Raw genomic sequence first — 24584 nt, 5'->3', positions numbered from 1 at the left:
GAATCGGATGAAAAACAAGCTTATTAACCGGGCAATCTGGAATAACCCCAAGTGTTTAATGGACAGCTAAATGGCTGCACGCTGGTGTAACATACACTGTAGTTGGGGGTTTGACACGATTGAGAGTTATGAGGCCACAGGAGTGCTTTAAACTTCTGAGTATTAAAGTGCTGAAGCGGAAATGATACAAAGTGATTAGAAAATGATTCAGCAGTCGGCTTCTATCAGAAAGTAGATGCCTGCTGGGTGTCAGTGCATCCTTTGTGAAGTTGATGTCCATCTTTTATTGTAGTTCACATCTGATTCACATAATCTGCAAACACGTGTGGTATTCGCTGTCTGGAATTTGCGTTGCTGTTGAATCTGCGTTGAAATAGGTACGTGGATTATAGTTTGTTATAATCGTTGCTTGCTTAGGTAACCAGCCTGCACTTAAATAAAAAATTAGAAAAAGGAATTAAGTTATCCAAACTGTTTGTGGTGTGTTGAATTTTGAGGTTTCTATTGTCCTCTAACGAGGGGGCATGTGTGTGTGTGAGTTCTGTGGTGTCCTGCATACATATTGAGAGCTATAACCCTGCAATTATTTAGTTTTGAGAGCATAGTCTGCAAACACGTGTGGTATCTGTTCCTTCCCCTGGCTGGAATTTGCTTTGCTGTTTGAATTGGCGTTGAAATAGCTAAGTGGATTGTAGTTTATTTGGTCTAATCGTTGCTTGCTTAGATTTGCTGATGTTTCCGGCTTGAAATCAACTACTGCCACATGCCCCCTGGACCCCCAGTCGACTAACCTTGTCTGTGTCTGTGCTTCCGATCTTGCTTCCTCCATTATGCACACTCTCAACCTGTCCCTAGACTCTGGCTCGGTTCCTGCTGCCCTTAAGCTTGCCCGAGTTACGCCGGTACTCAAAAAACCCTCCCTTGACCTGGCTGACTTATCTAATTTCCATCCCATCTCCAATCTTCCTTTTCTCTCAAAAACTCTCGAAAGGGCTGTAGCCAGTCAGCTGATGAAACATCTCACGGACAACAATCTGCTTGAATCCTTACAGTCTGGTTTCCGGCCACATCACAGTACTGAAACTGCTCCAGATTGTTAATGTTCTCCTGCTCAATGCTGATGCTGGGGCTTCCTCTGTGCTTGTCCTCCTTGATCCAACAGCTGCTTTTGACACCATAGATCATGGCATTCTTCTTGACCACCTTCACAAGTATGCTAGAATCTCTGGAACCTGTCCCTCCTGGATGTCCTCTTACCTATCCGGACACGGGCAGTCTGTTTTCTATACTGGACGTAATGATGTTGCAAACCCGGTCACTTGTGGTGTCCCCAAGGATCTGTTCTTGAGACCTTCTCTTCAATATCTACATGCTTCTCTTGGGTCACCTCATCTACCAATGCATCCTCATGTTTCACTCCTATGCTGACGACACCCAGCTCTACTTAAAACTCGACCCTGGAAGCCCCTCTGCCATGGTCCAGTTCTCGCCTTGCATTCAAGACATCGAAGCCTGGATGTCTGCCAATTTTCTTCAGCTGAACACTAGCAACTCTGAACTCCTAGTAGGATCTAAATATAGCTGCCCTGAATCTTGGAAACTGTCTGCTGCTGCCTTCCCCCACTGTACGAAGCCTTGGTGTACTTCTTGACAGCAACCTCTCCTTTGTTGGTCAAATCTTCCTTCTACCATCTTTGAAACATCTCCAAAGTCTGTCCCTACCTGCATCTTGTAAAGCGCTTTGTGATGGTGGTCCACTAGGAAAGGCACTACATAAAATAGATTGATTGATTCACTGCTGATGGTTTAAATGATTCGCTACTATAGATTCAGAATATGTTCTGCAACCTCTTTCATGTTTCAACAGTAAGAGTCAGCTCTGACTCTACGGCCTGATCGCTGTCATAGTCACTCATGTGACTTGTTTCAAGTCACTGATATTGTCCACGGTCCTTTAAAGCAACGGTGACAAGTAAAAAAGCTACATTCACCCTTTGTCCATTTACATACATTTTTCACCAAAAGGGTGCCTGACAAATCATGGAACCAGGGGTGTGGAATTCACATTGCTCGGAACATCAAGATTTGTCTGAGAGACAATACATTTTACCTTTATACTTACAAGTTGCCCTTTAACCTTCTGCAAATGAGATGGCTATTATAAATGACACCACTCTACTTAATTTAAAACAGCTTTATTTAAAAATTGAAAAAAACAAACAAAAAAACAAAACTTTTTTTTTTTTCTTTTATAGTAGAAAAAATGGAAGCACTGAGATTCTTTGAGTATTACAACTCTTCAAGTATGTTAGAGTGAATAAATGGGGTTGATTATAGTACAGTGTAGAATTGTATCCCTAGTTTTAATCAATTTAGCATATTAAACTATGACAGGAATATAAAGTTAACTCAAGTGTGTGAGAACTTAAAATACATTTTTTTTTTTCCAAAACATGGAATCTGCTCGTTTATCACAGTAAGATCTGTAGTGCAACTTTAGTTCAAGCCATACTTCAGTTTCCATTCTTGGCAGAAAAGACTGGATAATGTTCCTTATATACACTCTTTTCTATTTGTGGAAAATCGGCTAAATGCTACATGTGTGTGTGTGTGTGTGTATGTATGTATATGTATACACATACATTATATATATATACATATATATACATATATATATATATATATATATATACACATATACATATATATATACACACATATACATATATATATACACATACATACATACATACATACATACATACACTATTGCGATGTGCCTTGCAAGAAAACCTTTTTTTTTTGTCTAAATGTAAACAAATTCACTCTTCAAGTTTTATATAACCATCATCTAGGGGGCAATAAGAATCGTTCTAAGTATTCCGATACTGCTTCCCAGTTTTTCCACAGGAAGGCAAAGAAAACCACTAGAAGGAATGTGCTGAACGTCCTGTTGCGTGTTTTCATGAGGGGGACCATGCAGTTGGCCACAGTGGAGACAAAAACCAGCAGGACAGCCATGACAGCGAGCAGCACATTGATGAGCTTGCCCAGGAGGGTGCGGGCAGTGGCGTTCTCCAGCCCCTCCAACTGAACCACCTGCTGCTGCTGCTGCTGCAGCTCCATCTTTGAGATGCGTGTCTGACAGGCCTCTAGCGCCTCCTGTGGGATGAGAACAGTAGATGAATAAGGGATTTACCAAAGTGGTGCAATATACAACGTGGTAGATTATACCAGGCAAGCATATATTTTAACTTTTTCTAAAAAGCATTTCTTTTTACAAGGACGAAAGGGTAGACATGTTATTGTTATTCAAAAGCAAGCAAGTTAAATATCAGTAATGGGTCTGAAAACATTGCTTGCATTGCAGAACAGAAATAAGTTTTATTTATTCAACTCCTTACTGACAACCAGACATTATTTTAATCTCATCAGAGGGTGTCCAAATTAGTATATGTTCTGTTGCCATATAGTGTTTGTTCCCTGACCATACTGACCTGAATGTCACGGGTGCGCTCGTAAGACTGGTACGCAATCTTCTCTTCCATGCTAGCAAGCTCCTGTTTAAGGTTGAGAATCTCATTCTGATGCAGTTCTGTCAGGTCATTTAACTGTTCTTCTAGCCGTTCACATCTGCAACAAAGTGTGTGGCTGTCATTAATGGGGACAACTGAGGGTTACTGACTAATCAAATAGGTGTGAATTACTAGGACGTTACATAGGCAGAGGAAAATAAATACAGGACAGCGAGGTAAATATTCCTGTGAGTGAAACACAGTTAAACTTGTATAGGTAAGAGAAAGGAGGAATCCAGTAAAGTAGGAAGTACAAAAGAGAACAGCAAGATGGAAAAAGAAAAGGAGAGGCATGTCATATTGGAGTAGTTTACTGTACAATCATTTTATTTATTTTAATGGATTATCTGTTATTAATTGGTGCTTCATTTTCTTTATTTTTTGCAGCACTTTGGAAGATACAGAACTGATATGGTTGCATGCTGTTTCAAGTTTTAATCACAGTGGTTTATATTAAATACAGTTGCGTTTCAACTGCTAAGAAAACTGATGCAAATCTCAGCTTGAGTTATCCAATGAACATGACCTTGTGCACAGCAAACATTGAGCTAAACATATGCAATATTTGGCCGTTACTTTTCATCTTAGACGCTTGTTCTTTACTGTTTCACTGTTTTAACCTCAGGCCATACCAAGATCTTAGACATATCCTGTTGACTACATCTTTACAAACCATTAGATCAGATCGATCATTCCCCAAATTGTGCAAGCGCACGCCCGCCTCCACTATAAGGAGGCTGTGTGGTCCAGTGGTTAAAGAAAAGGGCTTGTAAAAAGGAGGTCCCCGGTTTCAAATCCCACCGCAGCCACTAACTCACTGTGTGACTCTGAGCAAGTCACTTAACCTCCTTGTGCTCCGTCTTTTGGGTGAGACGTAGTTGTAAGTGACTCTGCAGCTGATGCATAGTTCACACACCCTAGTCTCTGTAAGTCGCTTGGATAAAGGCGTCTGCTAAATAAACAAATAATAATAATATATCCCCCAGCACTGGCACTGGCTGCCATTATTCTAGGAGTACATACTCTCTTGAGTGGTTTATCTATCTCATGAAAATAAAACAGATATATAACAAACTTAAAATCATACTTTTTAAAAATGTATTTAAGTACTGCATCTTGGTTTATTCTTATAACTTTAATAAATACAACTTTGCACAGTCTTCCACAGCTAGTCTTCCACTTGCTTATCTTTGCAAGATAAGCTAGTGGAAGACTCGTCTGTGGAGGGTGGATGGACATCGTTTAGTGCTATAATGCTGTAAGGTTAAGAGGTTCACGCTGAAGAAAAACTAAAACATCACTGTGGGGCACAATGTAGTAAACAGGATATGGCAGGAAAATCCTGGTATGGCCTGATGTTGAAACAGGGAAACCGTAAAGAACAAGTGTTTATAAGAAGAAAAGTGTTATCACGTAAGTTTAACCCAATGTGTGCCATGGACAAGTCAGTTTTCATTGGAGAACACAGATAATGACACCTTTGTGGAGCCCTAAAGCTGAGATTTGTACCAGCCAAATGATTTGCATCACCCTATAGAATTAACTAATTTTGCTTCATAAAGTCTAATGAAACCTGCTGAAAAACATTACATTAACATATTCAATTACATACCGCTTTTCCATATACACCCACCCCTCGTTATATCGCCCCTCGCTATACTGCAGATTCAGATATATCGCGGTCCTGGAGTTGGCTCCCAAATTTTACTGTCTAACTGCATACACAACAATATACATCGGCACTTAGAATTACTGTTCGCTTTATTTCGTACTGCACATCACAAACAACAATATACAAAACAATTAACAACAAAGCTTTAATATCGTACTGTTATCATATACGCACGTATTACACAATAACACAAAGCAAATTAAATATCTACTTGCTGAAGCGGTTTTTATTTTAGCCAACGAGGTGTTCACTTGTGGCAGCAATGCACTAGTAAAAGTCACAGGGCAGTGACATCAGCTCCCTTCCTCTCCTTTGAGAAAGGAGAGGAAGACTCATGAAATTAATTGGAGACTGAAGTTGATGAGAAGCAATTACCCTCCTCTATACGAATTAAAATGGTGTGCTGCTTTTTATACAAAAAATTAGAAAAAGCGGGTTGCGTAGAGTATTTATACTGGACCCTGACGCACCCGATAAAATGAGGGAGTGGTTGTACAGTATTTGTTAGCCTGTTTTTCTATGGGTCTCTCGCTATATTGCGGCCCTTGACATATAGCAGATTTATATTGGACCCCGACACCCGCGATATATTGAGTAGGTGGTGTACTTAACGACAAACTGACAATTGGAAATATTTGATCGAACATGAAACACTGTACTACTATTATGGCTTCCAGTAGATTTTTGCGATATCATTTTGTAGTTTCTTTGATTTTTTTGGTGCAATAATGTTAAATAAAAGATCTAAAAAGTTTTTTTTGTAGGAATTATGTCTCAATTCTAAAATTCTAGGTGATGGTAAACTTTTGGCCACAGCTGTAGGCCTTTATCATTATATAAAGAGGTACATGGAGTTGACACAGTTAATCCTAGTCACTATTTCATACATAGCATAAACACCAGGGCAGTCAGGGGCGTATCTATATGGTGTATTGTATGGGTTACAAAGCCATGTTGTTGCTGCTGAGCCAATGGGATTCTTTAAGGGCTGACTAAGCACTTAAGGTTACCTCTTAAAAAGGACCAATCAGCTATTAGGAACCGGACGAGCATTGACAAACCCAATGGCCTCTCGTTTGTAACTTGTTTTGTTCTTGGATTCTTATTGCTACTCTTTCAGTCCATTCCAATCCAAAGCATTGTTCCAACCAGGACTTAAATGATCCCATAAACTAGCAATAGGGTGCTCTTGGACAGGGAGGCCAACGGAGCAAAATAATTCTATCACTAAGTAACTTTTCTATAAAAACACTGCCTCTAAGGAAATGCCAAGTTTAAAACACACAAACTGATCCACCTATAGCTGTCAAGCAATTACTGTCATAAATGTAGATACATATTTAGTCATTGTCACCACTCCCCCACAAACACACACACACCATTGGAACTGACCAATCCCTGGAGAGAAAGCTCTTGTTGAATCTCAGAAACAAGTAAGGCAGCTGGGAGACAGGCAGGCAGGAAAACAGCACCCTGCCCTCTGGGTAACGACTCACCAAATCAAGAATGCACTCGTGTTGAGAACCTCTGGTCACAGGTAATTGCATTTCAATTGAAAAGCAGGCACTGTATGGTATAGGACTTCCTAATGGAAGTTGAAATATTCAGATAAACTATGTGGTTTATATTCTAGTGTCTGCCCTTCATGCCTTTTACAGTCATCAGGTTTCACAAAAAATCTTCAATATGAATCATTATTTCCTTATTGAAGAAACACACTTTTGAACTACTGTTTCACTTGACCAGGCTTTCCATACTGTATATTGCTCAAGATGTGCCCCATGCTCTCTCAGCTCTACGTCTGCCATTACAGGATTGAGCTTTTCAGAATCCATGTGATTCCATTTCGCGTTTAATATTGCTATAGTTACTCCTCCAATTTCCCCTTTTATTGTTTAACATTTTATATGTTTTGGACATAAGGTAGAAGAGTATGTAATCCCCTGGATCTGCCTTATCTCCATGTGTAAATATTGATTTATTTAGTTTAGGCTGCTTGAGTTGCAAGCAGTCAGAGCCCTCCATAATGTTCTGGCTATTTCACTGCATTAAGTAATTGATTCAGTAAGACCATTACACGTTTATTACTCCTGTAATTTCTCTAGTCAGTTACATTGACAAGCCAATCCCTTCTCCCTACTGTGGGAGAACAGGTCACGTGTACTTATGTATGGCCACCTCCACTATATCCACGCCAGGATTGTAGGATTTTACGGGATTAGCGCTTTCTACTGCAGTATCAACTGCTTCAACAGATGACAATTAGCACAACTCTTGAATTACCTTAGCCCAGTATTTACAACTAGATTGTAAATACATAAAGAAGTCTGAACTGCAACAATGTAGCATAAAAACATATTGGCTATGAGCAGTTGAAGTACAGACAGAACCAAAAGGGAAATTACATAAAAATGTCCCTCTAATAAATACTAATAAAAAAGCATAATGGTAGAATTATGTCCCCATATCAAAGTTCACCTATGGGCATGGAATACCCCAGGTAAGAAACTGATTTGTACACCACAAGTGTCAAATACTGTCGACTTGAACTGAACTCAATTGCAACAAGCGAGTAGGGACCTTTAAGGTAGAATATTTTTCAGACAACAGGCCCTGCAGAGGTAACCCGAGTGGAGCCTCCGTTATCTAATGCACAAAATTACATTTACCTGTAGCGCTCCTCCTGTAGTGCTTGCATTATTAGAGTGTAGTCTCTCTGGTAGTGAGTTTTTAAGTTTTCAAAAGATACCTCCAGTCTCTCTTGGGCGTCTCGGATATCTTGAATCTCGTGAAAAAGAGCTTCAAACCCTGAGCTTTGCCTGTCCAGTGTGTTTGTTTTGGAGCTGGGGGGTCCCCCGGGGGCCCCTACAGTGCTGTTGGCCTCCGCGGAGCCCGATGTGGCACTTGAGCAGTCGTCCTCACTACCATACTTCAGACTGGATTGCAGGTTGCTGCAGAGGCTCAGAGTATTGGTCCCATCCTCACACTGAGACTCGTCTGAGTCCTTCAGGCCGGAGATATTGTTGCGGATGAGTGATGCGATCTCCCGCGGCTTGGCGACCACCGCCCCAGCCGCTGAGTGTGTGGCCTGGGAGATAGTGGAGAGCCCTCCCTTGACGCTGTCCACCACGCCCTCGCTGAACCCAGTCACCTTGGCTCCAACGCCCTTCAAGCCCTGGTGCATGTCCCGCAACACGTCCTTGGGCTGACGGGGGATGCCATTGTGCTCGATTTCACGCAGCTTGCGATGGTAGTGTTCAAGCTTGCGCTGCAGTTGCTGGATGGTCTGGGCCGATTTCTGATTCTTCTTCTCAAACACCTGCTTGATGCGAGCGCTTTGCTGTTTGTCCGCATTGGAGGCCAGCTTCAGGTACTCTGCCACGTTATCGTCGCGAGCGGTCTGCTCGATCTTGATCTGCTCTGTCAGCTTGAGGACCTTCTGCTGCAGGTGTGTGATGGCCAGTTTTGTTCGCTGGGGGTCCGGAGTGTTGTCCACGCCATCCACGCTGATGTTGCCATTGATGCTACAGGCTACAGCATTGGATGTCTGTGCTAGGCTGCACACCTCCAAGCGTTCGATCTATTAAAAGGAGGAAAAGCAATGTTTTAGATATTGAGCTGTTTTAGGGCCACATTTTCTTGCTTCTTGTATCAAACCTAAAACCTAACTGGGCAATAAATAAAGGGAGAATCCCCCGTATACCCAAGACACATGTAACAGGTCCCTTGGAATCAAAAGAAACCCAAAATGCAACTGAAAGAAAAATGATGCATTACCTCAGAACAAATCCATAAATTTTGCAATATTTTTTGCATTTATTTTGTAATATGAGCTGCTGTTTCTGGAAAACAGGAATTACCATCTTTAACAATGTTTTAATCAATAACTGTTGCTTTAATGAGTTTTAATGACATCAAGCAAAATGGAGAAAAAATATGGACCTTCTTTATTGCTCAATACAGAGCAAAACTGTGAACAGTCTCTGCCTTAATATGTGTAATCAGCTTGGCTCAAATACTTATGAGCAATTCCATTAAAAAAATGACACTGGATAAGTCATAAACATGAGTAGAGAAATACAATACTTCCTGAAATGCAAACGTATGAGTATTAAGATGCATCATCACTAAAATCAGAGCTTCATTTCGTCAAAGTTCCATACAACTGCTGTCATCTCTCTGTCAAGTAATTAAAAAATGATTGTATCAATTATTCTGCCTTGTTTATTTTTAATATTGTATGGATTACAGATTGGTTCAACAACAAAGTGACATTAATATGTCTATATATCTTATTTATTTGAAATGAATGCATTTATTATTAGCTTACTTGCATTTTTTTTTAACATTATTGTACAAGTGATTAATATGAATTATGCTTCGACATCAACTGGTTTTCATATATAAAATAGCATTGTGTAAGAAATGCAGCAATTTAAATATTTTTATATTGAAGCTTCTTTTGATAGTGCAATATTAGAGGAAAACGTTACCTTGTGCATTTGTACAGTGTTTCATTTTGTATCCGATTATTATCCCATGACTGCATGCTTTATTTTTTAAAGTGCCCAGTACATTGTACCGGTTTCTGAGCCACTAGAAATGACCACTAGGGTTCGACAACAGTCACTTCTCCCTCCTGAAGCAATCAGTTTGGGAGATTTTTCATGGTGTTTGAATCTTTGACAGTCGTCTACCTAGGCGAAGGTTTAAACTTCAAAACGATATAGTATTATGTGCCTAGTGTTTTGAAAGTAATGCGGCAAGTGTTTTTAACTTTTTTTGGTGCAGAGCGATGACTGCGTATGTATTTTTAGATTATTAATACATTTAAAAAAATTATAACCATGCACATTTACAAAAATGTGTAAAGTACACACAGTAGATACAGGTTCAACTAAAAAGTGCAATGTGTTTAGAAGTTATATTTACCAAGTAAAAGCACAACAAAATGTTTTTGTTTTTTGGTTTTTAAACTAAACTAAATTTCTACCAGTCCGGTTGGCCGTCAGAAACATTGATACATTGATAGTATCAGGCAGGGTTCAAATTAAGTTTAGACCTTGACCGTCGAACAAATAAACAGCGCTGAAACTAAGGGCCGGGCAAGTACAGCAGTCCAACATTAGCTCTAATCGGGTCCGTAAAACCACCTGTATATCTATGCCCACCGTTTACATAAAGACACCGTTTAAAATCAAATAAATAAAGGGCACACTTAAAACCAAAACAAATATGAACACATACCGGTACGGCGCTAATTCAATTGATATTCATATAGATGTGTGTTTATTTTAATCGCACCACGTTACATTATCGTTAATTAATATGCAGACGCACATATAATATATCTGCAGTAAAACAGAAACCTATTACGTTTAGTTTCTATTAAGAGTTCACCTTACCTTTCCATTTCTCAGTTTAAGTATTTTTTCCCAATGCATTATCCACACAGGCAGGGGGTAGCGACATAATCACAATGCTTTAATCCAATCCAACTGCTGCTGCTTTCGTTTCAATTGCAATTTGTTTACGTCAACTCAAAGTTTTTAAAGTTTCAGAACACCTGAAACTATGATTAATATGCTCTCTCTCTCTCTGGGTTTCCCCGCACAATGGGCGTGTATTCTACAGAGCCTGGGCCAATGGGGTGACATTACATCACCCATAATATGCACAGCGTTCTATTTTAAAGCTGGAGTCTCTCCCCCCCTTCCCTCGCATTGTTCAGTAAACTTGTCTCAATCAAGAGCGTCGGTATTTAACGAGGAACAGGTGTAAACAAAGCTGTAAAACGGGTCATCAATCGAGTGTTTACGATTCCACAGCAAACATCATATTAAAATACAGAGTTATACAGCTTTGGTCAAAAGTTTTGCATCATCTATAGAATTAACTCATTTTGCTTCATAAAATCGAATGAAACCTGCTGAATAATGTTAAGTTAAACATATTGTATTACATACCGCTTTCTAGTTTTCCTTATACTTAATGAAAAAAAAAAAATCTACATTTCGAAATTTATCACGAATACTGTACTATTAATATGGTTTGTGCTAGCCTTTTGCTGTAGCTTTTTGTAGTTTCTTTGATTACATGATGTTAAATAAAAGATCAAAATTATGTTCATACGGTTTTTTTTTGTTTTTTTTAATGACGTGTCAATGCTAACATTCTGGTGATGCAAAACTTTTGGCCATACTGAATGCTGAAGCCATTATACCTACATTAGTGAAAAGTTTATGATTTATAAAGCTGATTCTTGTCAGAGTTGTACTCCTATCAATGCCTGTACTGCACCAGCAAATCAAAACTGAAACTACAATAAATGAGAATTATAAATGGGCGTTTCTAAACACACCGCCTGCACATAAACCCAGATTATGACTCAATAACCTCTCATCAAGTTTCATCACCATTGGGCCAAGTTGTTCACAAGATAAAAATGTAAATTTACATAGGGGCAGTCAGTCAGACATGGCTCATACTCCATTTATGTTTTGCAAAAGAATGTCATCAACAATTAGAAAAGCAGTTCTCTAGATATGTTAATCTACATGAAATGATAAAACAGGCAGACACAGACTCCATATACCTTAATTATTATACACTCAATAATTTGTGCAAAAGAAGTTTCATTACAATAAGAAAATAATTCTCTAGATATATACAAAAAAAATACATACAGCAACACCTGTTTTGAAACATTATAGTTCAAAAATCCGTCCCATTACCTTTCAATATTTTGTCAGTTAAAAAAAAAATCTATCAAAATAGATAAACACATACATGTATATTTCCATGATGTTTTGATATAAAATACAATCTGTTCAGTATATAGTGCAGACTGTGTAAAATCTGCAGCAGCAGGAATTGTCCTGAACCTGTAAGCTGCAGCTCACCTCTGAGGAACCCCAGATCTGCCTTTCACAGCAAGTACATGTGAAGCAAGAAGAACACATAAACATCCCTGCTGCTGCTGCTGCTGCTGCTGCATGGCCCCTGCCTCGCCTCGCCCTCACAGTGCCTGTCACCGCTCAGCTCCCACTGTCCTCTCTGGCTCTTCACAGAGCCACCGGGTCCACACAACAGCCTACAGCGCCGAGCTGAGCGATCAGTGTGGCTTTGCCAAGCAAGCAGCTCGCAGCCGACAGCTCAAATGCAATGCTGCTGTGCTTGGAGTGCAATCAGTCTCACGCACACACACACACCGACATGTTATGAAGGGTAATTCAGTTCTGAAAAAATGCCTGCATGGACATCTTGTTAACCTCTGTATAGAAATGTTATACATGTCTTGTTTTCTGTTTTCTGAAGACATTGTCGGGATAACATTGTTACATTTGATGAGAACAAATGGCTTTACTAAAAAAACAGGCAAACCCTACTCTGTCCTACTTTGGCTTCACAAGTCTTTCCAGTATGGATGTACCGCCCAGCCTACTCCACAGTATCCCTGACACTGGCTATGCGGTATACATCCCCAGCAGGGAATAATAACAGTAATTTACACACTGCTCTAACTTGGTTTGTTATTTTAATACTTGCTTAGAGTGTTCAAGCAAACATATTGGATGCATGCTCCGAGATTTACCATACTGTCGTTCTATAGATTCCCCATTTCATTAAAATACCTCAGAGGTGTTTATTTTTAAATCTTGGTAAGAGAATTTTTTATAAGAACAAATCTGCTTCTTCGCTTTTATATTTTACCTTCAACGTATGATTGGTTAAGCTAAGTGATGTTGTTTCAGTAAATATGCTTGAAATGTTATTTGCCTTTTTAAATTACAGAGCTTTTAACACTTAATGACATCAATTTACGTTTTAAATGCAATCAATGTAAGTTTGAGCTCTCTATCATCTACAGTGCTGTATGTAAAACAATACACTATCTAACGATACAGTATACAGGATAGCATACTGTGTTTGATTGTTAAACAGTTCAATGAAATTCTTCACAGTAAATGAACTCCCATCTGTGTTTAAATGAAACTCTTTTAAAGACACTCCCCACCCAATGCAATGATGAAACCCTTACACCACACTGCTGTATTCACAAGGTGTCTTACAAAACAGCGGGAATAAATATCACATTAATGGTAAATTAAGTAAATTAAGAGTCCTTACATTTACATAAAGCCACATTTTACTTAAATTGTTTCATAAAAATAATACATTCTTGCAACAATACCATAGATTTTTTTATATATCAAAATAAACTTATCACTATTATAACATTTATTTAAAAATAATAAATAAATAAGGTATATAATGATGGACATTGACAAAATGTTTTTGGGTTCTTTTTAATCACTCGATCAATCATCCTTGACCATGACACGCTTGAGTGACTATGACTGAAGCATATGCACTTAATCACCTAATTAGTGAGACAACTGATTGGACACTGGATATGGCGAGATTTCAGTTGTTGAATTGCAAGCTTGAACAAACGCAATAAAGAAAATCACAGAAAAAAAAAACAATATGCCATGTCTGTCAAGACAGCAGCTCCTTCGTGCAATCGGCATGTTGGAGGCAGGACTAGGGTAGCGTACTGTGGCTCGCCGTCTTGGGTGCTCACAGTCAGCAATTTCAAACCTGGCGAGACGGTATAACCAGACACAGACTGTCAATGACAGGCCACGAACTGGGAGACCAAGAGTCACAACACCCGCCCAAGATCGACAGATCATTTTGCAGCATCTTCGTGATGTCAATTGTTAATCAGCACAATCAAAAGTCACTGCACCTGCTCGAAAACAGAGTTTGTCATTTTTCGATCACATCTAGTGAATTTTATCCAAATATTAGTGATACGTTTCTTTTGATGCCGTATAAAGATTCATTACCTTGTGTACTTTTAATGGTGATACTTTTCTTTTGATGCTCAAATATAAGTGATACGTTTCTTTTGATGCTCAGTATATATTAAATACTATACAGCTACACAATATGAAACTGGGAATTATTAACAGTGTAAACTCAGCGCTAAAATGGTCTATTGTAAAGACTATGGAAACCTGAAAAACTAAACTATGTCTTTAAAAATATAACAATTTTAATATAATATTAACATCAAAATATAAAATCTCCTTAGAGGTTAACATAGACCAGTTTCCCTACAGATTGCAGCAAACAACGATCTATGCATTGCACGTTATGCTTGTACAAGGGTGAGTGCATTTAAAGAATATCATTTTAAGATGTACAGTTTTATAACAATGCAGCTTAAGACTTCAAGGCCACTGCTAAATACAGTGGTGTGCATACCAGATTCAGAATGGCTTCCATGAGCAAGGATCACTTTGCTTTCACTCCATTCACAAAGGCTGCTGACTGTCCTTCCTCTCTAGGTCCTGTGAATCAGGGGTCAGGGCTTTCAAAGTACGAAGCACCAAACATGGCCTTGGAGAACATCCGCCCCAGCAAGCCCTAGAACGCTGCCACTGCCCATATAAACCAGTTGCATCGCAGGCTTCTGTATGTTATTCCCAATAGCTGCTCACGTCAGTACAGTACTTGCCTTGTGATGTTACTGTAGCAGCACGAACGACATCTCAAGGTTTGTAAGAGAACATCATGCATAACATCCAGATTTTCTGGCTTAAGAATAGAAACGCAGAAATTTTTCCTCAGAATAAGTATTTGTGATTTCAAAGTGAATAAAGTCCCTTTGGAAAAAATGGAACTAAATGTAGGTAATTGTTGAAGAAAATGAGGAAATTATCTATCACAGTAAAAAAATAACAAAAAACCCATACTGGTTGAGGCGGTCTGTTCACAGAGACACGTTCTTCAGTGTCTATCGCCTGCTGTCTCCAGTCATTTTAGATCCAATAAGAGGTCTTTGTTCAGACTGTGGTGTGCCGAATTAGACAACGCTGCTTCACAGAATAAAAATAAGAAAGAGAAAATCTGTAAAGGTTTCTTTATCTTAAACCCCCTCGGAGATTAGAGGTTCATATGACTGTACTAACAAGAGATTGTTATTTTTCTAGAGCTGTTCACAACCAATTAGTGTGTAAGTGAGGCAGGGAGCTGAACTGCTAAAAGCACTGCATAACCAACCAAGAAAAAAACATTAATGAGGAGCTACAGCAATGGAATCTGAGAAAAGCGATGGTTTATATAAACCTTTAATCTATTTATTATTAGAGGGGTCCTCTGAGTCACATGGATAAAGCTGCTGGCAAAACTTCAAAACTAATTGTAAATTATCAACAAAGCTGCAGTTGTTATTTTATCTATTTCTCAATTGGTTGAAACCAACAATTGTATTTATTAGAATATGTATTATAAAACTGCTGTGCCTTTATTCTGTGTAATTAATAAATAAATAAATAAATAAATAAACAAAACAATTTTGCCCAATCCTAACCGTTATTTATCGGTATGTGTAAAGATGGGAAGATCTGGTCAGGATCCCTTTAAATGATGCCTCAGTGGGATAAATGCCTGGTTATAAACATACACAGGGGCATTCAGAACAGAAAATAGGAGGCACTTTTTTAGACAGAGAATTGTGAGGGTCTGGAACCAATTCCCTAGTAATGTTGTTGAAGCTGACACCCTGGGATCCTTTAAGAAGCTGCTTGATGACATTCTGTGATCAATAAGCTACTAAAAACCAAACGAGCAAGATGGGCTGAATGGCCTCCTCTTGTTTGTAAACTTTCTTATGTTCTTCTTATGTTCTTATACCGACACATAAATTAGAATTGTTCAAAACAAGAAGCTGTGAAATGAGTTTAGGTCGTATTATAGAACTATAAACTCCCAATCCTCCATTGCTCCTGGGGGAGAGGATGCTGTAAAAACCCTTTCACACAAGTAATAAGTAACGCATGAATGCCCTGTTATCAGAGAAAGTTCCAGGGGGCCGCAACGAGGTGAACAAAGTTTTTTTTTTTGGAGGGGTTGGGGGCTGTGGTATGGGAGAGCTGTTACACATGCTCATAAACACACTCCCTTAATTAAAATAAACCACACGATTACAATGTGTTCATAGGCTTATAGCACTACATACTGTATATAGATACACCTATCACATACAGAATAGATTATATATAGTAGCTTGTTTGAAAACTATGTTTAGAACATTCTGATCAAGAGAAAGTCCTTGGTGTAACAGACTCACTGCTGTCAGCAACCAAGAAGGCAAACACAATGCTTGAGTATGTAGAGCACAAATCTAAGGAGGCTATGATGAAGCTGTATAATGCAATGGTGAGACTGTCCAATTCTGCGCAGTACAGTACCAAAGGGACATTGTGGCCCTGTAGATATTCCAACAAAGAACAACCAGGCTAATCCCGGGGTTTAAAGGAACGTGCTTATGAGGATTGGCTGAAATAACTGAATCTTTTTAGCCTGGAACAAAGAATTAGGGACGACAGGATTGACGTCTTTAAAATCTTATAAGGAGTTGTTAGCTAACCCTAACAAATACATTAAGCCAAGTATAGGAAGTATACAAGGGCAGTAGCCAACAAAGACAAAAACATAAATAGTCATAACTCGTCAATTATAAAATCAATTTGCAGTTAAAATTGAAGGGGATAGCGCCTGGCTGTGGCATTCTGGGTGTTTTACAGCTACCAAACCTTTCAGTGATTTTTTTTTTTTTTTTACAGTATACAGGGCAATAAAAATATTTTGAAAAATGATATATTTTCATGCACTTACAGCTTTAGTTCAATAATTTGTAAGGTATGCAGCATTTTATTTATTTATTGTACTTATTTATTTTGAGAATGTAGTACATATTTTATTGAAAATATAATTATGAGTACAGCCAGCTAATTTTGCTCAAAACAGTTTTGAAGATTGGCCTTAACCAGTAATTATTAATTTAAAAAAAAACAACATACATTTACCCTGTGCAAGTGCTAATATTTTTCAAAACAAATGAAGAGCAGTTCCCAATATATATCTGGGGTAAGTACCAACATATGTCTTATGATACCCTCAATACTCGTTCAAAGGAGGATCCAATTCAGAACTCATCTTAGACAACGTGACGAGCCCTATAAAGTTTTATGACAATTGGATGAGGGTTCATCAAGATATTGGTATTTAAACAACACTCTAGGTCATTTTAGCCAATCGGGGCACAGAAAGCCATTCAACAGCACAAATCCGACTCAAACCATGTAAATATACCCTCAGCTATACAGTTTTACAGCTAAGCATGCCATTATAGCCATGTAGTTATACTACAGCCACAGATAGAAATTGCATCACAGTTATCTATTGCAGTATCAGTGGGGTAAAAGAAGCAGAAAATATTGAATGCTTAGCACCAGAAATCAGAAAGCATTTTTGTTTTGTAGAAAGACCAAAGCTGCTGTGTTCAAAATACTGTGCAAATCTGTAATTTTGTTAACTTTTATAAATTTATCATGGCTATGTTGTATATGAATGTCCTCAAACATCACTGCCTCTCAGTGATCCGTATACCGTACCAGAACTGTCTTTCTAATGGTGGAGTTGATTAGATACAATAGCATATCCTTAGGATGTAAAAACCATCATCGTTCAAATTAAAGATTTATATAGATATCCTGATGGTCTTAAGGTATATAAATAGCTACAGCATGCAATAACATTCATAAAAGAGAATGTTACTCACAAGACAGAGATTCAGCTGCTTAAGGCTAGACCAGCAGGTAATGGCATCTGTTTGTTTCTATTTGTTTTGCTGCATTGGAGCTGTGCTTGTTGTCGATAGAACAGGACATCTCAAAAGCAACTGTATGAATCATTCTGAAGAGCCCAGTAAAATTCCATTTTGGAGTTAGACTTGGGGGTCAGTAGGGACCGGATCCAGACACACTGTACCTCATTAATAAAATGTGGCAGTTCAAGAGACGAAAGGAGCAGCTTAGCCAGCACAATGGAAGAGACTGTGCTCTCTGTGATCCCAACATGCCAGTCTGCAGAGCTGTAGAGTAAAGCAGCCATTCTGTGTGCAGTGCCAAGCTCAACTGGTCATCTAGAATGTGACATGTAAAATACATACAACACAATTTGCTCTATTTGCAATGAGTTATTTAATGATAGGTTCATTCAACGTTATGATTCTTCAGCATTTGATGAAACATGTCCCCAAGGTTGACTATGGTCTGGGTAATGTTTTGAATAATGAAATAAGAAAAGTGTTCCTTTCTGTTTCCTTGTTTTGGCTAATTGAATTACACTTTTCTGACCTTGAGAGATATTTATTGTATGGTATAATTTAAATAAATTAAATCAAACCTACAGTATATACATTTTATTTATACTTGTGATTTATCGGAAATGATAAAAAAACACCTATACATTTTCACAGGAAACACAAGTTGAAAGCAAGAGATGCTGAACTGCCCAGTGCTGGCATTCCTTCCCAATAGACATGCTAGACATTGACCTTGATCATAGTTTGTCCAGCTATATCTGTTATATCTTATTTGAATGCATTGTTTTGGGTGGGTCTTTGCTCCAGTGCCTGCTCTCAGTTCACGTGGGCTGATTACACCTGACACACTGGAGCGCACATCAGGAAGGACCACAGTCCATTAAGATTATTATATTAAACAGAATAATCCTTTAGAAAGTTACCTGAAACCTCTAGATGTTTTAATGATCCTATAGGACCGGCAAGCCTATTAAGGATATTTAACTCAATGAAAAATAATGATTTGGACCTACATTCTTTGGTAAAGGAAGAAGGAAAAAATCTGTGTGAATAAAACTTATATATTTATTTGCTGGCGGGTTCATTATTGTGTATTCTGTAAATTTGATGCTTCTAGTCCATAAAAAAATAAATAAAATGATTTATAGTATTATTCTGCAGACAAGGCCAGCATTGGTATCCCATAACGTAGTACAGTGTATGATGTTCAATATTGTGACAACCTCCATTAGTCCAGCAGATGCAGAGCATCACTGCCTGGATAAATAACTAACGTGCTCCTGGCTGTGTACCCTGAACAAAGGGCTACTGTAGGATTAGTCACCAATAATGACATCAGGTGATTTTAATACGGACTGAAAGAGGAAAGTGTACAACTGCAGCTTATACATTACTCCTGTCTTAAGAATGGAGGGCTTGAAATGCCATGCTGATCAACCCAGCATGTCAGTAATATACATATCCCCACAGCTGTATATACTAAATTAGAGCTGTCAGATGAAATGTTGTCACTGTAATGAAACAGTAGATGACCTAAATCTACCGAATGTACATTGGTATCCATTAAAAGGTTTAATTTGGCAATGTATCCAGTAGGTGGCACCAAAACACTGTTTTCCCTTTGCAAAGCTCAGACTGCATTCTGTCTGGCTGTGCAGATTGCTGAAGTACATTCCACCTTCTTGGATCAGTTGCTGAACAGCCTGTGTAAACCTTCTCTTCATACGGCTTCCTCCTTAGCCTTCTAATAAGCATAGCTACTTAAGCTAGCTCTTAATAATTTTTTTTTAATTTCCAATTTCTTAGACAGTACATTTAGAAATGAGCTATTAATATGTAAATACATTATTTCATAAACACTAGAAGTAGATCAATTATGTCAGAAGATGCTGTTGAAGATTACTAAAACACCTTTTATGCATGTATCCTTTGTCACTTTCATATTATTCTTCGTAACTGATCAGCTGTGTTAAACGGTGTATGTTATAACCGTCCTTATAGGCACAGTTCTCCAATAAGGACCTTTGGGGCTAATGTTTAATAACGAATAAGGGTTTATGCTGATAAGGCGGCTCGTGGACTCAGCATTGTTCACCTCTGTCATTTAGGCAGTATTAATGCAGATGACCTGAAACACACCATACATTGAATGCAAGTTGTAACATTAGTAGCAAAGAATGAAACTTGCAAAATAAAGTGGTTTCATGACGTCTCAATGAAGAACTCGAGATGACTCAAAACAGGTATGTGTTGCATTATTGGGCACTCCTAAAAAGTAAATAGAAAAGTTCAAGCTCTGGGTTAAAGTAGTTTTTAAAGGTGCTATATAAAAGACAATAATAACTGCATCTGACTGCCAGAAGACCGTGCTACTCTGTTAAAATGTGTAATATAATGGTTGCTGTGACCCCTGACAACATGCATTTCAGGGGTATGGGACTACTTTGCTGAGTCCATGGCCATGGCACATTGGGTTAAGAAGGACACGTTATGTGAATGAGAACGTAAAGGAATGTTGTGACACAGTACTGTACTGAAATGCTGGGAATTAGCTCTCATAAGCTGTTCTTTTATTACCAGGAAATCAAAAGGGGATCAAGCAAGTTCCAAAGCTTTGTCTACAAAAGAGGCAACTGCATAACCAAACTAAGCACATCTAGCTAAGCATTTCTTTTATGCAACTTTGTTTTCATAACAATACTGCTGATCTTCTTAGGTGCAGATTAGGGTATGGATCAGCTCTGGGAAAATAAAAGGTTTCAGTGTAGAGTGCATAATCCTCACAAGTTTAAACTACACTTAAAAAACTTCATTCAGGACCAGGCAGCTCACTATGTGGACATGTGCAGTACTGTGTGTGCAACCCATAAGCACTATTTAGCAATGATTTAGTGTTGTGTGGGTGTCTGTGGATGGCATCCACATTTTTTTTAAAACTTCAGCATTTTTTTTAGTAGCTTGCTAAGTAAGAAAGTTGATAAAAAGCAAGTTGCTAAATCATAAGGTTACAAATGTAATCAAAGTTATATGAAGAAGAAATAGCAGTGATTAACACATTTACTGCTGGGAAATTACTGGAATTGACCTGGCAGCGAGAAGAAAGGGCCCAATTCAACAGACTTAGCTTAGACTTAGACAAAAGCCAATTCATGCAATAAACAGAGCAGATTCAATTTTGTTTTTGATTGTGCCAATCCAGTTTCAATACCTATTTCTCCTAATGCTCTCTGATTGTTGCATGTATATTTTCCTAGAGACCGTGTAGTGAAGCCTGCACCCATACTAAAACACTGAGGAACTGTAACAATCTGAGGCTGTCTCTATAGGTGCCACAATATAGAGAAAACTGCAGATATTATTACAGTGGAGAAGTCAAAACAGCAACAACATTAAAGCTACTATAATTTAATTGGTCTCACCCCATCCTAGAAGTATGTACACATCAGCACAATGAACTAAACTCTTTTACCAGGTTCCTTGCCATCGTTTTTAAATCCAATTTCGCCAGCTACATCACACTATTAGTGCTTAGTTCTGTTTTGGGTTAATTTATCCGCAATGTGTCACTGACAATATCTGTAACATACGTTTCAAATGCTTTAATTCAATGTATTTGCTTTGTTTCTAAAACGCACAAGGTTGTTCATTACAGCACAGGAAAAACAAAACACAATTGCATTGTGAAATAATGAAGCAGGTGTTGATATTAGCAGTAAACAAGAAGCACAAGACCAAACCTTGGTGTGGCTGATTGAATTCATTGCATGTAGTGGTTAGAGAAAATGAGCACAAATTGGTCCTCAACCAATGTTCCTCCTGGCAGGGTCTACCAAACAAAGGACTCCTTGTGAAATCCAGTAGGAGGACCCCAGTAGAATCTACAGCATCAGGAATTATGGGTCTGAAAAATGTCTCTCAAATGAAGGCAAAGTTGACATGATGTTTAATTTTTTTAATAACAGGTAAAAACTAGCTCTTTGTATGGTGATTGAATGCACTGTCTATGAAAATAACTTCCAGATTCTAATGCACAAAGCACCAGTAGAAGCTGTCAGTGACCTTAAATACATTTAGTATAATCATGCTAATACGTTACTAATTCTATTAGTCACTCTGTATTTCTGTGAAGGAAACGGACATGTTCCTGCAGTCTGAAGCTTGGAGGAGCCTTGTGATGCTCAAAGTACACAGCGAGGGGAGCAGAGGGTCCTGGTAGGTGGAGCAGAGAAGAAGGAAGACGTTAGAACTGCTCAGCCAATAGCTCACTTTGTAACCTTGGGGCAAATCAGATGATTTTCTTGTGCTTGCAAGTATTTTAAAGCAGAAAGTAAATCTGAATAATTTACTTAAAGGAAAATCATAAAAATATAAAACAAATTGATCGATGTAATCTGAATCACCCTTATGTAATTTATTAATAAGGAATAGTAAACTAGAGTGTCTTATTTCAATACTTCCAGATCTCTGACACAGTAGTTAGATTTTAGGAGCCTGGGACTTTGAAGCCATTACATGTCTAAGTATCAATTGACTTCAAATGTTATATTTCAAAGCTAAGCTGCAAAACTACAGTACAAGTGAATCAAAATAAATTCCCCGAAAGTTGAATTGTTTAATGTTTGTGAAGTGCATGGTCCCAAAAATTAATTTTGCTAAAAGTGTGACCTACAGATGAACAGGCACCATCCGTAGGTGTCTGCAATAATTTGATATGAAACGACCCATATGCAAAAATTGTATTTCAGACACAGCTACAAAGCCTTGATACATTTATGGGTGAGCAGGTGTTAGTCTGGGATTCAGTATGTAAACCATTTTAAAAGCATACAGCATTTATAAACAACAGGAAACAAGATATGTCTGCAGCGGTATGTGCAATGTGGTACAGTGAAAACAGGGTTTCGAGTCATTTGAACAAGCAGTGCCAAAGAACAGGAAGTATCACAGGTCAAAAAGCCGCACTGAGGGCACAGCTGACTGCAACTTCCTTCCTAGACATCACATCCCAGACTCTTGTTCCACACGTAGAAATACACATAAATACGTCAGCCTGTGAAAACAATTCATTTAAATGCTGTTATTTTTAATGCTGAAAACACCATGGTGATTTTTACACCAGTTTTATTTATTTTCCCATCCTTCCACAACTACAGTAGGTTTCACTGTTAGGACCCCATTAGCTTTGGGTTCATTGCGAATAATTAAAATATGCCCCCCATCAGTTTGGTTAGCATCATAGCCTTTTAACTGAAGTCTTGGCTGGGGACAAGTCACTTATGGAAGCGATTTGTGGCACCCAATATCAAGCCACTGATTCCACCAATGAGAAGGCAGGACTGAGAATGACACATCCTCTGAGGAAAGGCATCAAGATTAGCAGGGAAACTGCCTGGAGTCCTGCCAGATTGATTACTAAGCTTTCAGTGTTAAGCATTAGAGCCATTTTATTTATGTGTTGTGAATGAACAGGGGCTGCAATATGGTGAGCTCTAACATAGGCTATTTAAACCGGTAGCCCTGTGCACTAACTACTGCTCTCTTTGCTGCATGCGAAATATAGAACACATGATTGAAGATAATGCTGCTCTGCATAGAGGCTGAACTTTCTCACGCTTGAGCAGCAGTGTTTAACCACTTAAAAAACCAGCTTGTGGTTTTCTAACTGCACTGGGTAGAACTAGTGCTTCATCTGGAAGATGAATAAGAAAAGTACATGCATAACATTGTTAATGATGTGATGCACATTATGAATTGTATATATTCAGAAACGTTATTAATGAATGCAGTGTGCTTTACAATGCCCCTTAAATCAGATGCTAGCAGGATGTGTTGGCTCAAGCACTGAATCTACATCAGCTCACAGGTAAGGCACTGATGTGCAACAGCTCCTGTACCCATTACCACAATAAATCTACACAATAATCTGGCAGGTTTCCCATGGTTATTGTATTCATTTAACATCATTAACCAGTTGCCATGTTACTTTAACCTCTCTGGGCTTTCTTATGCTTTACTAAACTTTGCAATGCTTTTACTATTATAAACTTGTTTAAGGGACCCCATACACTTAAGTAAAATACCTCATAAAAAGCTTATTTCTAACTAATCTATACTCCTCTCTCTAGTGCCACAAATACCCAAAAGTTGAGTCTTAAAGGATCCAAGTGATTCTCTCTCAACATCATGACTAGGCATCCCATTCCATACTCTCACAGTTCTACAGCGAAACATGCCATTATAGTCATGTAGTTATACTACAGCCACAGATAAAAATTGCATCACAGTTATCTATTGCACTCTGTGTGAAGAAGTGTCTCCTTCCCTCTGTCTATATCTATTGCATTCCCAATTGTGTCCTCTGGTCCTGCTTTCTTTACTGCACTTGAAGTATTGAAGTATTAGTTTAGGTTAACTGTCAGCTCCTTTTAAGATTGTAATGCATTTAATCCAATTATAATCTGTTTTTGGTTTAAAACAACTTCTTTGTGTAAAAAGGTGACACAGTTCAGTAATTTCCACATCAAGATAAACAGACATTTGCTCTAATTATTTTTAATGGCTCATTTGTTGCTAAGGACACACTGAATTATTGCACCTTTCATGTATAAACAGGACTGCATCTGTTGCTGGATAAGCTATTTCCATGAGGACAGCA

At 38.4% G+C, this 24584-nt stretch overlaps 1 protein-coding gene across 5 annotated transcripts in view; it reads right to left on the bottom strand.

Moving 5' to 3' along the window:
• Window positions 1-2179: 2179 nt before the first annotated feature.
• LOC117411888 (transmembrane and coiled-coil domains protein 1) overlaps window positions 2180-24584 on the bottom strand; it is a 42822-nt gene continuing 20417 nt past the window's right edge. For 3 of the 5 annotated variants that reach the window (XM_058988857.1, XM_058988858.1, XM_034019706.3), the window contains 3 exons: window positions 7917-8827; window positions 3498-3633; window positions 2180-3162 (listed from right to left, as the gene is read on the bottom strand). In XM_058988857.1, coding sequence (XP_058844840.1) covers window positions 2848-3162; window positions 3498-3633; window positions 7917-8827 — 1362 coding nt within the window. In that variant the 3' untranslated portion in view covers window positions 2180-2847. Of the gene's footprint in view, window positions 3163-3497; window positions 3634-7916; window positions 8828-10652; window positions 10969-14523; window positions 15225-24584 lie in introns of those variants that run through there. The other 2 variants (XM_034019708.3, XM_034019705.3) reach the window with 2 other exon arrangements.

The sequence above is a fragment of the Acipenser ruthenus genome, chromosome 16 (genome assembly GCF_902713425.1).
Source record: "Acipenser ruthenus chromosome 16, fAciRut3.2 maternal haplotype, whole genome shotgun sequence".
Lineage (NCBI taxonomy): Eukaryota > Metazoa > Chordata > Actinopteri > Acipenseriformes > Acipenseridae > Acipenser > Acipenser ruthenus.
This window is presented reverse-complemented; position numbering and strand designations above follow the sequence as displayed.